Here is a 16,102-nt window from a genome sequence, read left to right as displayed (position 1 = left end):
TCTAGGTTCCAGGGAGATGTTGGGATCTAAATTGGTTCAAGTTAAAGGGTCTTTGTCATATTTTATTTTTTATTGTTAGCGTCTTCTAAAACTAGAAAGAAAAATATTCCTTGTGGTAAAGGCTTTCAAAACCCAGTTCCGATTGGTCTTACAAACAACCTCGGTAGCAAAAATTTTAAAATGCATTATTCCCCCCGCTACAGAATAACCATTATTTATACTGAATAGGGTGTAAGCAAATCTTCCTTTAACCTCATATAGTCTCATCTTTTCACTGCGATTTGCATGGTTGAAGCAATTTTACTATTACAAAGCAAAATACCAATCATCATTTCTGTGACTCACATTTATACGCAACTGATGGGCTCTTAGGCAATCCGCACATAAAATTTTAGGGTAACATATTACGGGGAACATCCTAATGATGGAATGAATGTGAAGATCAAGGGCCAAGGAAGAAGAATAAAAGTTACTTCCAGGTGACTCTAGGGCAATACAGTTTTTGCTGTGGCTTTTGTTGAGGGAAATTGTGGCCACAAGTGTAACTATCCTCTCTGGTTAAATTAAGAAGCTACACCATTTATTATATGACTTAATCCAAAAAAGAATTATAATTTCAGAGCAATCATAACAAGAATTATTTATTTTTCTCATTGTACAAAATGAAAATTAGCAAAAGAATTTATGAAGAATTGGTTTAATTCTTCATAGCCGATGCATGAGCAGACAGACACTGATTTAATTGAGATTACATTTCATTTCTAGAATGCCTGTGGGCCAGGAAACACTGACTGAGAACGAACATGAGCAGGCATTGAAAGGTAAGCGGTATTTGTAAATGAGTCAGCTCTGGTTGCCCTCAGAGCAGATCATTTTGACCTTTGAGAACTTTGGCAAATTCCAATTATCTTCGAACTTCTCTGTACCAATAGCAGCAATTTTCTCTAATTTACAGCCCTGCTAAAAATGGATTTTATCCAACAATATTGGTTTGTCTTGATCCCATTGGTAGTAATAAGGGTCATGTTAAACCCTGAGTGTGGAAGCAAGAACTAAAGCAGAACAACTTTATTTCCCTTTAAAAATGTTTGCAAATCGGTAACAGAGTGTGCTTTTTACCATACATATATAAAACATGCAGCCAGATAAAAGAAAAATAAGCAAAGCTGTGAAACATACAGCATGACAACTTTTCTGCAGGGAGCATGCATGTTAAACTCCTCCTAGACTGAAGTGTCACATGTCAACCACCCTTTATGGTTGATTGCTATGTGCTCCACCAAATACAGCTGGTTATGAAGACAGAAAAAAAGTTTTGCTTTCACATCTGGTCCACTGTCATAGGAAAGTTAAGGGTGATAATAGGTGCTTAGATTTTTTTTTTAAATGAAGGAGTTACAGAATACACTGAATGTTAGGAATGACAGAGAATAGTCCAAACAAATACTATTAAGACCTAGAACTAAAAATGGCAACAGCAGTGTTGATGGGGTGTTGGGGAAGTGGGGGTGAAAGGGCGCAGCCAGCTGGATGCACTTTGATCCCCAGTAATTCATTAGCTAAAAAAACACTTGGAAAGGTTTTATACAAAACAGTGATTTAAAAAGAAAATAAACACGTCACAGGTAATTAGCTTATTTCAACACCTTTAAGTCACCTGAGTTTATTGTCACACTTAAGAAAACACTGCCATCTCCCAGGTCTAGGTCTACGCAATGGGATGTATTAAGCATGCATTATTACTAAGGTGGTGGAGACCCCTTGTGATGGACCAGCCCTAGGTCCGAGGTGCTAGCTACAGGCCCGGAGATCACCATCCATGGGGATGTCTGTACCAGATTCACTAGTACCACCAACACTTGTGAAGTGGTGGTCCAGGCCTGCTAAATTGTGAGAGGAGAATGATGATTCAACAAAACCACCTGAGGACAGAATGTAAGACAATGATTTTTCAAAGTAAACAAACAAAAAAAAATATTAGACTCACACAGATGAAAAAGAATTAACATACTTTATAAAAATTGAGGTATACTGAATTTACAGTACAAAAATAAAGTTTTCCACTAAGTCCAAATTTCAGTATGGTTTTATGCCCATTCAAGAATAAGGAACAGCTTAGTCAGATGCTCCTACTTTGAGCTTTAGAGACCTGCCTTTTTTAATTTTTTTTTAATTTTTTTTTTTAAGCAGAGCATTAGTGCTACACACAAATTAGGGTCAGAACACAGAATTTCATCATATTGATTTTGATCAGTCAAAATTGTTATGAGGCTTCCAGAGAAAAAGAAAACTGGTTAACCTATTCCATAATCCTGAAACCTTTATGCAGATGAATTACTTAAAATAATGTAGAGTCTGAAACTAGCACATTTAGAAACATTGCATAGATTTCTATCTTTAGGGAATTTTGTAACCAATGAGGAAATCAGCCTGGGTCAAGGGAGAGAACCTTATCTCCTACTTCCATCACCCTCTTATCCTTAAGCAGTGGAAATACCATGTAAGTATAGTTTAATTATTTCACCAGGATTTTTATTTGCAAACACAGACTTAGAAAAAAGAAGAAATTGTACATTTACTGTCCAGGAAAAAAAAAATTAGTGATTTTAGAAGTGTCCACTGTCTTTTACCTGCACTGTGGATGCTGGGGCTCCCATGGAGAGGACCTCCCCAAGACCAGCGGTTATGCTTCTGTCTGGGCTTCTGGCTCCTTTCCATTGTGCGTCGTACCACAGCTTCATGGCGCTCCTTAAATGGACAGAGGGGTGAGGGTTAGATTCCACCCCGTGGTGTGAGGCTTCTTCTACTTAAGTAAAACGGAATTAGAGATAAAATTTCAACCTTAGTACTCCTAATTTTCTAAGTTAGAAATGCTATACTTTCCTAACTACCGTATCTTATCCTATGGTGACAATAATATTAACCTGGGGGCTTGGGGGGAGCGGGTGGTTACTGAAATCACTATTTTTACAAATCCTGTCGATAAAGCCCTTGGCATATGACAGGTACTTAAATAACTTTTATTATCACTTCTGGGATGCTTAACTCACATAAGTGTGGTAGTTCAGGTCCTTGCTTAAATAGATGCTTAACACATGTGGTGACAGCTTTTAAAAATGGAATTTAGAAGGTGAGGATGTGTGTAATCCTGACTCCACAACTCACTGAGTTGTAGGATCTTGTGTAAAGTAAGTTACCCATTCTAATCAAATTTCCATTTTTTTGCAAAAGCAGATATATAATATTTATTCAATCATTAGGAAGGGCTAAAAGAGACCATCTATGTGCAAATGTTAGTAAATGGCAAGCCCTACAGATATCCAATTACTTAGAGTGGTCTTCTTATTTCAGGATAGATTAATTGAACATAAATAAATTAAAGGTGTAGACCAGAGAAACAGACTTTTAATGTTTCTGTGATGGCAAGAACAACAATCACACCATCTCCTATCTTACTTCCACACCCCATCCTCCCAACAAACTCTGACTACTTATTCTGTATCTGCTTGGCTATGCATCCTGGCACCTTAATGGGAAGTTTGTAGTAAATCTGCAGCATTTCTGAAATACACAAGCCTCCCTGTTTCCCCAAGCAGATCTTACTTTGTCCTCCTCTAGCCTCTGCCTTCGCTTCTCCTCCACAGCAGCTCTTCTCCGCTCCTCCTTTAGCCTCTGCTCCTCCAACTTCTTCTTCCGCTCCTCCAGGTGCTTTTCATAGTGCTGCCGGGCTCGCTCTTCTCTTTCCAGCCAGACTATTTCTCTTGCAGCTTCAGGAAGAAATATGAGGGGCAAACATGAGCAGGTTTAAAACTTGAACCATCAGGGTTATACAAATGTGGGTTTTTAAGGTTTTTATTTTTTAAAGATTTATTTATTTATGCATACAAGAACTGGGGTACAAGCCAGAGATGCAGGAGGTGAAAGGATTCACTAGAGACAGAGTGAGAAACAGAACAGGGAGATTGACCAAAGTACACTGCTGAGGGGAGCAGCGGGGGAGTCGGGAGAGGTCTGCTGCGCCACGTGGGTTGCTCCCTGGCTGGCCAGGGATCGAACTTGTGCTGCAGAGGCTGCAAGATTGCTTCATAGTGCGGTGCTTAATCCCTTGCACTACCAGGGAGGCCCGGGTTCTTAAGTTTTGAATGAGCCAATCTTGGCCTCTGTTTTCCTCAAATTTTCAAGGGAAAAAAAATGGCACTGTTAATTTTGAGCATAATTTAATATGCTAGCAATAAGGTGAAGAAGATGTGCTGAATTTTACTGTCTGGAAAGGTTTAGACACTACACCAATAATCATTAGCTTTGCCCCAAATAATCTCTGAAGGAAGACATATTTCTTTATCCATCAAACTATTAATGAGTTCTACTTCTATTACCTATCAGTTAGTGGCTGTCCTATTGCAGTGCCTTCTTTAAACAACTATCTTCCTTAAACAGTCATAGAATCAGCAAACAATGGTGAAATAGTAAACAAAATTTTCACATTGCAGACTGTGTTCATGAGTGTTGGATTATTACCAAGTTCAGATCACACATGCAGTTTTCATTCATTCATTCATTCATTCATTCATTCATTCATTCATATTCTAACACTGTTGTTAATTTTTGGACAGTATTTGATTTCTCCCCTCAGGTATAGTCTCCGTAGTTCTCCCACCCACCATAGCACCCATGACCCATCACCATAGTCCCTGTGTTCTTCCCTCCCCTATTTTGACCCCTTTCTCTCTCCCTCTCCACTGTATGCCTCAGATTTATACTCAGCTTGTCAATAGCTTTTCAAATTGAAGAAAGACATACAATATTTCAATAAGAATTGAAAGTTAAGTTACTCTATGAGATTTAGTTATTTTAGATATTCCCTATGGAGGAGAGATAATATCAAAGTCTATATTGTTTCATTAGGAAAAGAGACTTTTGAACAAAAGGCAGAAAATAAATGGACAGACTGATGCCCTTCTCCCCCAACCTCTTCCCTGCCCAACTCCCCAAATTCACATGTTAAAGCCATAATGCTCAGTGTGACTATGCTGGAGCTAGATATTTAGGAAGTAGTCACAGTTAAATGAGGTTATAACAGGGGGTCCCTAACCAAGCAGGATTAGTAACCTTATATGAATAAGCATCAGAGGGCTCATTTTCTCTCAATGTTCACAGGAAAGACCATGTGAGTGAAAATAGCCAACTGTGAGCCAGAAAGAGCCATTTCACCAGAACGCAAACCCTGCTGGCACCTTGATCCTGGACTTTCCAGCCTCCAGAACCATGAGAAAATAAGTTTCTGTTGTTTCAGGCACCCAGTCAATGGTATCTTGTTAGGACAACCTGAGCAGACTAACACAGTTCATCAGTATCAAAATAATTAAAAATCACTAATTTCATAGAGGCAGCTCTATAAAAAAATAGGGTGTTCCCAAAAAGATTTAGGATGATCATTATTAACCTTTACTCTTGTGAGGTTATCATTTTCCCCTCGATTCTGGGGTCACAATGTAAAATGAAATGTAAAACCATCATAGCCCCTGAATTACTGGACATTAACAGGCCAGTCATCACTGAGCTGCTGCTACCAGGATTATCTTTCGTGTGTGTGTCAGTGCCACTTTGGACTCTCCATGTAGAAACACCCAGTTATTCATGTACTAAAAAGAATTTAAATGAAAGGAATTATAGAGGACAGAGCATAGACCCTGGCTCTTTAGGAACCCGAGGTCACTCTCAGCCCTGCCATCTACCAGCTATATGCCATTGGGTAAGTAGTGTCTCCTCAAATTGTACAGCATCGTCTTCCTGACAGGGTTGCTCGGTAGGCTCATGAGAAATAGGACACAGCACAGTGTCATGCACACAGTTTGGACTCAGTTAACATAGGTAATTATAGTGAGTGAATCTTCATGGTTATCGCACATAATCTGTGTCCTATTGTCATGGAAAAATACAGCTAAAAGGGTGGGCGGAGCAACATGGCGGCGAGGAGACGCTGCAAGTAAGATCTCCCATTAAAAAAAGTTAATAGGGAGGAAAAGCTGCAGGTCCCAGTGAGAACTGGGACACGGAAGATAAACGGACGACTCCAGCAAACTGCCCAAAGAAGAAAGTTGCCATAAAAGAGGACGAGAAGGGAGGGAAGCGCAGAGACCTGCTCCCCTCCCCCGCCCACAAATCGGCACTCTCCGACCGGCAGAGAGGAGGGAAACAACAAACCAAAACGGCCAACAAGAAAAACGGACACAGCAAATGGGACTGTGAGTGGAAAGGAACTATTTCAGCCACCACACCCCGTGAACGGGAGCTGAGGCGAACCCTGCAGGATCCACCGCGGAGGTGAGCTCCAGGCGCCATTAAAGAGAGCCCCGCCCCCCAGGAGGAGACCAGCACCAGCACACAGCCCCGGCCGCCCAGTAAGCTTGCGCGGAAAGTGGCGCGGATCCGGACCGGATCGCAGCTGCCCAGGTCCCCGCGCCTGCGACCTAGGCTTGCGGGGAGACGGTGGAGGCCCTCCCTGAGTGAGCAGGAACAAGGCGCCCAGGCAGGGGAGCGGGATTCAAAAGGCGCCATTCCCGCGCCACTGATCTGGGCTACAGCCCACGTCCTGGAACTGAGGGCTTTGGAACTGAGACCGGGGCACGAAATTAGGGGCGTGGGTTCTCCACGACGGTGGGGCACAAGGCAGACACAGCACCCCAAAGCCGTTGAGGTGTACCCTACCATCCCCGCTCTGCTCCCTGTCCCACGGGGTGGAAAATCAGCTCCCCAAGGGCTCTAGGAGAGATCTCTGGCGCCACCTAGCGACTTGACCCCAGCACAGGCTCCTGAAGGAGCTAGTGGCCAGCTGGGGAGTTAGCCCACACCCGGCCCCTTCCGAACAAGTAGTCTGAGCCCACAGGGAGAGCGAGCACCCACAGCCGGGGCAGACCAGGCGCGCAGAAGAGTGTGCCTGAGACCAGAAGCGCAGGGAGTGTGTCCCACATCACCATTTTAGAACAGGGAAATTTCTTCAATAAAGACTACCTGCAGAAGGCTTCCTCAGGAGCCAGAGGTGAGCGGGGGAAGTTCGCCCACGCCAGACCCCCTCTGGCCTGCAGTCCAAGCCCAGAGGGGAGCAGGAACCCACCGCCGGGGCAGACCAGGCGCACAGGGGAGTGTGTCCCCACATCAGCATTTTAGAACAGGGACCTTTCTCCAGTAAAGGCTGCTTGAAACTGACAGATGACTCCTGGAAGAACCAGAGGGGAACAGAGAAGCCCACCCAAGATGCCGGCCAGTCCCAACAACACAGTGTCCCAACGCATACGGCAAATTAGAAAACAGACAGTAGGGAGGAGAAGAACCACACACAACCTAGCAACTCTCCAGAGAAAAAGCACACCACAAAAAGAAAGCCAGCCCCCAGATTGCAAAGACAATAACTTGGAAGAATTTCTGAGCCTTCCAGAAAGAGAATTTAAAATTGCCGTGATTAAAAAACTGACAGAAGTCATAAAGGAAAACAATGATAAGGGAAAAATAATCAACGATCAGAAGAATGCAATTGAGTCCCTAGAGAGGGAAAACAATGGTCAGAAGAAAGAAATTGAGTCCCTAAAGAGGGAAGTAAAAGAAATGCAGGAGATCAAAGAATTAATGGAAGAACTAAAGAATTCTGGGAAAAGCAATGAAAGCAGAATAGATGAAATGGAAGAACGAATAAGTAATCTTGAAGACACAGAAATAAAAAGAACCAAAACAGAAAAGGAAAGAGAAGTACGAAGGAAAAAGAACGAAGAAAGACTTCGGGAACTATCTGACTCCATGAGGAAAGGAAATATAAGAGTTATAGGAATACCAGAAGGAGAGGAGAGAGATGTAGGAACAGAGAAAATATTCAAAGAGATAATTGAAGAGAACTTCCCAAATGTGAAGAAGGAGCTGAAAATTGATATACAAGAAGCAAGAAGAACACCAAACTTCCACGACGAAAGGAAAAATACAGCAAGACACATAATAGTAAAGCTCCCAAGAATCCAGGACAAGGAAAAAATAATGAAGCTGGCAAGAGGGAAGAAACAGATAACATTCAAAGGAAAACCAATCAGGCTGACATCAGACTTCTCCGAAGAAACACTACGGGCAAGGAGAGAGTGGAGGGACATAGTCAACAGACTCCAAGAAAACAGATGCCAACCAAGAATTCTCTATCCCGCAAAGCTCTCCTTCCTCTTTGAAGAAAGAATATGGACCTTCCCAGACAAACAGAAACTCCGGAATTTCATTGCAACTAAACCCCCACTCCAAAAAATACTACAAGGAGTCCTAAAGCCAGAACCTCAGAGCGACGAATAACAATGAAAGAAGGCCAAAAAAAAAAAAAGTTATTAAAAGAATAAATAAATAAAATCAAAGGAAAGACAAACACAATGGCAAATACAGATGTTAACATATCAATATTAACTCTAAATGTAAATGGACTAAACTCTTCAATAAAAAGACACAGAGTTGCAGCCTGGATTAAGAAACAAAACCCAACCTTTTGCTGTCTCCAGGAAACACATTTAGCTACAAAAGATAAAAATAGGCTCAAAGTTAAAGGATGGAAAACAATCCTACAAGCAAATGGACCAAAAAAGAAAGCAGGAACAGCTATACTTATATCAGATAAAACAGATTTCAAACTCAAAAAGATAAAAAGAGACCCCAATGGTCACTACATTATGATCAAGGGGACAATACTTCAAGAAGAAATAACACTCATTAACATATACTCACCAAACGAAGGAGCACCAAAATATATCAGACAACTGTTGTCCTCTCTGAAAACAGACATCAGAGAAAACACATACGTAGTGGGAGACTTCAACACACCACTATCAACAATGGATAGATCAACAAGACAAAAAATAAGTAAAGAAACCAAAGCTCTAAATAAGGACCTAGAGCAATTAGGCTTAACAGACATCTATAGAACACTAAACCCCAAAAAAACGGAGTACACATTTTTCTCAAGCGCACACGGATCATTCTCCAGGATCGATCACATACTGGGGCACAAGACAAACATCAACAGATACACCAAGATTGAAATCATATCAACCATCTTTTCTGACCATGAAGGCATCAAACTAGAAATAAACCATAAAAAGAAGGCAAGGAACTTTCCTACCTCATGGAGATTAAAAACCACACTACTGGAAGACCATTGGACTAATGAGGAGATCAAAGAAGAAATTAAAAAATTTTTTGAATTGAACGACAAGGAGGACATCAATATCCTAAATGTATGGGATGCAGCAAAAGCAGTAATAAGAGGAAAATATATAGCAATAGAAGCTCACATCAAGAAACAAGAAAGAACGCAAAGAAACAACCTAATCTCGAAGCTCAAAGATCTAGAAAAAGAACAACAAAAAAACCCCAAAACCAGTAGAAGAAAAGAAATAATAAAAACCAAAGCAGAAATAAATGAAATTGAAACTAAAAAAACAATCCAAAAGATCAATGAAACCAAGAGCTGGTTCTTTGAAAAAATCAATAAAATAGACAAACCCCTAGCCAGGCTCACAAAGGAAAAAAGGGAGAAAGCACAAATAAACAGGATCATCAATGAAAGAGGAGAAATCACAACGGACGCAGCAGAAATCAAAAGAATAATCAGTAACTACTATGAACAGTTATATGGAAACAAGTTTAACAATCTAGAGGAGATGGACAAATTCCTACAACTCTACAATCACCCAAAGCTAGATAAAGAAGAAATAGAACACCTAAACAGACCAATTACAATTAGCGAAATTGAAATGGTAATCAAAAACCTCCCCAAAAACAAAAGCCCAGGACCTGATGGATTTACAAATGAATTCTACCAAACATTCAGAGACGAATTAGTGCCTATCCTTCACAAACTCTTCCAAAAAATTGAGAAGGAAGGGACAATACCAAACACGTTCTATGAAGCCAACATTACACTAATACCAAAACCGAACAAGGACAACACAAAAAAGGAAAACTACAGGCCAATCTCCCTAATGAACACTGATGCAAAAATCCTCAATAAAATTTTAACTATCAGAATCCAACAATGTATCCATAAGATAATTCACCACGACCAAGTTGGATTCATTCCAGGGGCACAAGGATGGTTTAACATCCGAAAATCAATCAACGTTATCCAACACATCAACAAAAAGAAATATAAAAACCATATGATAATATCAATAGATGCTGAGAAAGCTTTTGACAAAGTGCAACACCCATTCATGATAAAAGCCCTTGAAATTCTTGGTATACAAGGAACATACCTCAACATCATAAAGGCCATCTATGACAAGCCAACAGCCAGTATCATTCTCAATGGTGAAAAGCTGAAAGCAATTCCATTAAGATCTGGAACAAGACAAGGATGTCCACTCTCACCATTGCTTTTCAATATAATACTGGAAGTCCTAGCCAGGGCAATAAGACAAGAGAAAGACATCCAAGGAATCCAAATAGGAAAAGAAGAAGTCAAACTATCACTATTTGCAGACGACATGATATTATACATAGAGAACCCCAAAAACTCCACAGAAAAGCTAATTCAACTCATCAATCAGTTCAGTAAAGTGGCAGGATACAAAATCAACACGCAAAAGTCAGTAGCCTTCCTATACACAAACAATAAATCTGAAGAAGAAGAAATCAAAAAGACCATCCCTTTTGTTATTGAAACAAAAAAAATCAAATATTTGGGAATAAATCTAACAAAAGAGGTAAAGGACCTATACAAAAAAACTATAAAACACTGTTAAAAGAAATAGAAGAAGACACAAAGAAATGGAGAGACATCCCCTGCTCATGGATTGGAAGAATAAACATTATTAAAATGGCCATCCTTCCAAAAGCAATATACAGATTCAATGCTATTCCAATCAAAATTTCAATGTCATTCTTCAAAGAAATAGAACAATTATTGATGAAATTCATATGGAATCACAAAAAACCCCGAATAGCCAAAGCTCTCCTGAAAAAAAAAGAAGGGAATGGAGGCATCAGACTCCCAGACTTCAAACTATACTACAAAGCCATAATCATCAAAACTGCATGGTATTGGAACAAGAACAGACATACAGACCAATGGAATCGAATAGAAAATCCAGAAATAAACCCACAGATTTATGGTCAACTAATCTTTGACAAAGGAGCAAAGAATATGCATTGGAGCAAAGAAAGTTTGTTCAATAAATGGTGCTGGGAAAACTGGGTCGCTACATGCAAAAGAATGAAGCTTGACCACCACCTCACACCATACACAAAAATCAACTCAAAATGGATTAAAGAACTAGACATAAGACCTGAAACCATAAAATATATAGAAGGAAATATAGGCGAAACACTACGTGATTTGCACATCAAAGACATCTTTACAGACACATCACCCAAAGCAGTGATAGTGAAGGCAAAGATAAACAGCTGGGACTACATCAAATTAAAGAGCTTTTGCACAGCAAAAGAGACAATAACAAAAACAAAGAGAAACCCCACCAACTGGGAGAACATTTTTGCACCCAACACTAATGATAAAGGACTGATCACAAAAATCTGCAAAGAGCTGATGAGACTCAGCAACAACAAAGAAAATAATCCAGTCAAAAAATGGGCAGAAGAGCTTAAAAGAAACTTCTCTGAAGAGGAAATGCAAATGGCCAACAGGCATATGAAAAAATGTTCAACATCACTTGTCATCAGGGAAATGCAAATCAAAACTACCATGAGATACCATCTTACACCAGTGAGAATGGCACATATTAAAAAAACTAGCAACAACAAATGTTGGCGAGGGTGTGGAGAAAAAGGAACTCTTGGGCCTCCCCTGTGGCGCAGTGGTTGAGCGCTGGGTTGCGAAGCTGCCCGGCCTCTGCAGCGCCAGTTCGATCCCCGGCTGCTCCCCGGCCACCGGAGGAGGGTCCCACGTGGCGCGCAGACCTCTCCTGCCGCCCGCTGCTCCCCTCAGCAGTGTACTTCGTTCCTTCTGCCTGCTCTGCTCCCAGCTCTGGTGAATTCTCTCACCCTCCCGCGCTTCTGACTGTACCCAGTGCATGTATAAACAAAACAAACAAACAAACAAACAAATAAATAAATAAATAACATGCCTCTATAAAAAAAAATTAAAAAAAAAAAAAAAAAAGAAAAAGGAACTCTTCTGCACTGTTGGTGGGAGTGCAAACTGGTCCAACCACTGTGGAAAGCTGTATGGAGATTTCTGGACCTACTAAACATAGAGCTTCCATATGATCCAGCAATTCCACTTCTAGGTATTTACCCAAAGGACACAGAAACATCAATTCCAAAGAACACCTGCACCCCTATGTTTATAGCAGCACTGTTTACAATAGCTAAGCTTTGGAAACAACCCAAATGCCCAAAAATAGATGACTGGATCAAGAAGATGTGGTCCATATATACCATGGAATATTACTCAGCATTCAAAAAAGATAAACACATGCAATTTGCAGCAACATGGATGGCGCTGGAAGGGATCATGCTCAGCGAAATAAGCCAAAAAGAAAAAGAAAAATACCGGATGGTCTCACTCATAGCAGGAATCTAGAAAACTTAAATAAGGGACCAGGAAAATGAATAACTATAAGAAAGTGAAAATCAAAATCAACAAAATACTATAAACCAGAGACACTTTTAGGGGGGCGGGGGTGGGAGGGAGGGATTGGGGTCAGAATGGGGGGGCTGCAATTGTATGGGGAATATAACAATAAAATTTATAAAAAAAAAAAATAAAAAAAAAATACAGCTAAAAGGAAGAACAACACAGGAAGGACAGAGAGCTCAGATAGTGTACTCGTGGGCTGGACTCCATGCTCCAGTGGTGTTCAACAATCTAGCACGGTCCTCTGAGCAGGGTAACATCTGTTTGGGTGGAGTATATATCTCACTACTATGGCGAAAACAATATGACACAGAGAATCGAGCAATGTTATCACAACCTCTGAAACATACACAGCTGTTGTCTCAGTTCCATGTTAAGATACAGAAGCATATGAATAGGCTACTGGTAGCCCTGTCTACCAGAATAGCCAGTAACGTGATGAAGAGTCAGAAAATCCCATGCAATAACATCTGAGTTCAGGTCTTGATTCTGTCACTTATTCTTGATCTTTGAAAAATAAGACAATATCTCTGGCTTCTAAATTAGAAAATATATACAAAAAGATCCCTAAGATTTTTTCCAATTAACTCCCATGAGTCAGTTTTTTGTTTTTACCTTTATGTAGTATATAATTAGGTTTCTTTTTGTTTTGATTTTGAAGGCTAACATTTTAATCTTAATGTTTTATCTCAATATTCATTATGATTTCATACATTCAAGTCAATTTAATTTTCATATTACCATAAAAACTGACTACATGTGGTAAATAATATTTCTAAAAAAAGAAATACGATGACTATTTAGTTTATCAACTCTACGAAAGTGGTAGTGGAATGGAAAAATAAGAGCATCTAAAGCAGGACAAGTAAAAATATATTATCAGTGTTAACTTAGAGCTGCTGTGTAGGAACTACAAATGAATGTCATTTAATAGTCAAGAAATGGGAACGAAAAGGTAACCAGCAATATAACGGAACACTGCAGCACAACTTCCAAATTAATAAGGGAAATCATGGGATGAACAGTGTTTGAATCAAATCAACCACTGCATCTCTCCACAACCAAAAAAGTTACAAAATAAACTGAAAGGACTAAAATCAAGTCTACTAGTTCAGATTAGGTCTTTTAAACCAGGTCCCCTAAATAAAAACATCCAATTATATTGTTTTAAAGAAACAACCCTAAAATAAAGTGTCAAACAAAGCTTTAAAAATAAAGAAGGGGCACAGAGCTGCCAGGCAAATGAAAACAAGAATGTAATAAATATACGGCTCTTCCTACCAGACAAAACGGGACTGGAGAACCAAGGAAAAAACTCACAAGGGAGTTTAAATAGTTTTCCCAGGATCACAGGGTCTAAATGAAGTAGGTTACAATTTTAATTTTAAAACCTATAATCTCAGCGACTGTACAGTTTTTCTCTGTATTCACATCCGCCTGCCTACAATTCCCACTTGAATTTTCCAGTCATGCCCATCATATAAACTTACTCATTATCTGCACATTCATCCCTACCCCAAACCGAATGAGACGGCTCTACCTTCTGTGTTCTGATACCAGCTTCACGACCTCCAAATGTCTGTGAAGTCAGGCTCCTGAGGGGTCCCCTCAACTTCTCCCTCATGGATGATCTAATGTAAGTCAGCACCTCTAAGCAATGGACCCTGTCACTTTACAACAGAACCATCCCCCAAATCCAGTGCCTTCACTCTAATCTTTGTTACTACTTTAAGCTGTCATTTCTTTTCTACGTCTCCTGATGTCTATTTATCTCCTTTGTCAGATCCATCTTGCATACTCTTCTCAGGGACATCATCTCCCAAAACCAAATCCAATTCACAGACCCGCCTGAAAACGTGTTATTTCACCACCGTTACCTTTTCCAAATCCTGATCTTCAAGGCCAGGTTTAAAGAAGTATTCAGCCTTTGCTAAAGTAAACAGAGTTTTGCTAAAGCACACAAAACAACTATTATTTTTGTTGCTTTCATTTTTGTTGCTTTCTCAACCCTAATCTACTTTCATTCCTCAGAGAATGAAGCCGTAGCTTATCTGGCAGTCTTATGGAGCCCCGAGCACTGCTGGATTGGGGGGCACAACATTCCTCTCTCTGCCCCCTTTGTCTCAGAAACTGAGATTGGCCTCTCCAATTTCAGGCAACCAAGTCAGTATCTGGAACCATATGACTTCCATCCTCATCTTTATCACCACATCACGATGGTGAGATGTACTTTGTGTTGACATCAAGTGATTTACAGGCATTATCTTCACAGTCATTCTATGAAGCAGACACTGCTATTAAACTCATTTTTATTATGAGAAGTCTGAGACACAGAGAAGTGAAGTAACCTGCTTGATGTCTCACAATTAAGTTAGTGGTGGAACTGGAATTTAAATTCTGGACTATCTGACTCTAGAAGCAAACAAGGAGCCATGATGTCAAAGTTATGATTTAGAACACCTCCCAGAGCACCTTCTCTTTACCAGGACAGGTGGTCATCTGGTGTGAGCATCCTCGTGTTCTAATGTCACTCAGCCTTTATCATCATTTCTTTAAAAGACCCTTTGCTTTTTGGGTTTTAAGATCGTTTTCTCTTTAAAGACAAAGTAAATTGGGGAGAAACAAATAATGGCTGCTTAGTCACAATGATTCATGTCATGTTTAAGCTTCAGCCCTTGAGTTACCTAATCCATCAGCAACAAACATTTATTCTTTGCAGTCCTGAGCCTGACTCATGATATAGCTGCTTTGGTATGCACTAATGTCCATATTCCACCCACCAACGTGTAATTAGAAATTCAGATCCCTCAGCTGTTCGTAACTTGCCCAGCAGCCGGAGGGGTTTTATATACTATATTCATCAAGTGACAGCCTCAGGAGACCAGATGCCAAGACAGACCAAAGACCTGACCAAGCGTTATCCGGGAGAAATTTGGATTAGAAATCACAGTGCCATTACGGATGGTCTTTGAGGACAGTATTATAAGTGAAGTAAGTGAGACAAAGACAGGCAAATACTGTTTGATTGCACTTATATATATGGACTCTGAAAAAACAAAACCAAACAAACCAAGCTAATAGATACAGACAGGAGATTGGTGGTTGCCAGAGGGAGGGAACGGGTATAGGGGAGACAAAATTTATAAACCTCCAGTTATAAAGTAAATAAATCATGGGGATGTAATGGATAGTGGTGACTATAGTTAATAATGCTGCACTGCATATTTGGAAATTTGCTAGGCAAGTAAATCTTAAAAGTCTTCATCACAAAAAACAAGTTTTGTAACTATGTATGGTAACAGATGGCAACTAGATTTATTGTGGTGATCATTTCAGTGTTAAGAAATATCAAATCAACATGTTATACACCTAAACTAACATGATATATGTCTATTACACCTCAATGGAAAATATTTACCTGATTGCATGAATTCTATATGTTATGATCCTGATAAGGGTTTCTGAGGAAAAATTAGTAGCCAGAAT

General features: G+C 40.0%; 1 protein-coding gene across 1 annotated transcript in view; it reads right to left on the bottom strand.

Annotated features, from left to right (window-relative positions):
• MAP7 (microtubule associated protein 7) overlaps positions 1-16,102 on the bottom strand; it is a gene marked incomplete at both ends in the record, with an annotated part of 137,057 nt that overhangs the window by 30,431 nt on the left and 90,524 nt on the right. The window contains 2 exons of the mRNA XM_084228666.1: positions 2,631-2,748; positions 3,604-3,767. Of these exons, the coding sequence (XP_084084792.1) occupies positions 2,631-2,748; positions 3,604-3,767 (282 nt within the window). The remainder of the gene's footprint in view (positions 1-2,630; positions 2,749-3,603; positions 3,768-16,102) is intronic.

Source organism: Talpa europaea (genome assembly GCF_964194135.1).
Source record: "Talpa europaea genome assembly, chromosome: 2".
NCBI classification, from domain to species: Eukaryota; Metazoa; Chordata; class Mammalia; order Eulipotyphla; family Talpidae; genus Talpa; species Talpa europaea.
Note: the sequence above shows the minus strand (reverse complement) of the source record. Positions and strands in the feature narration are given on the sequence as shown.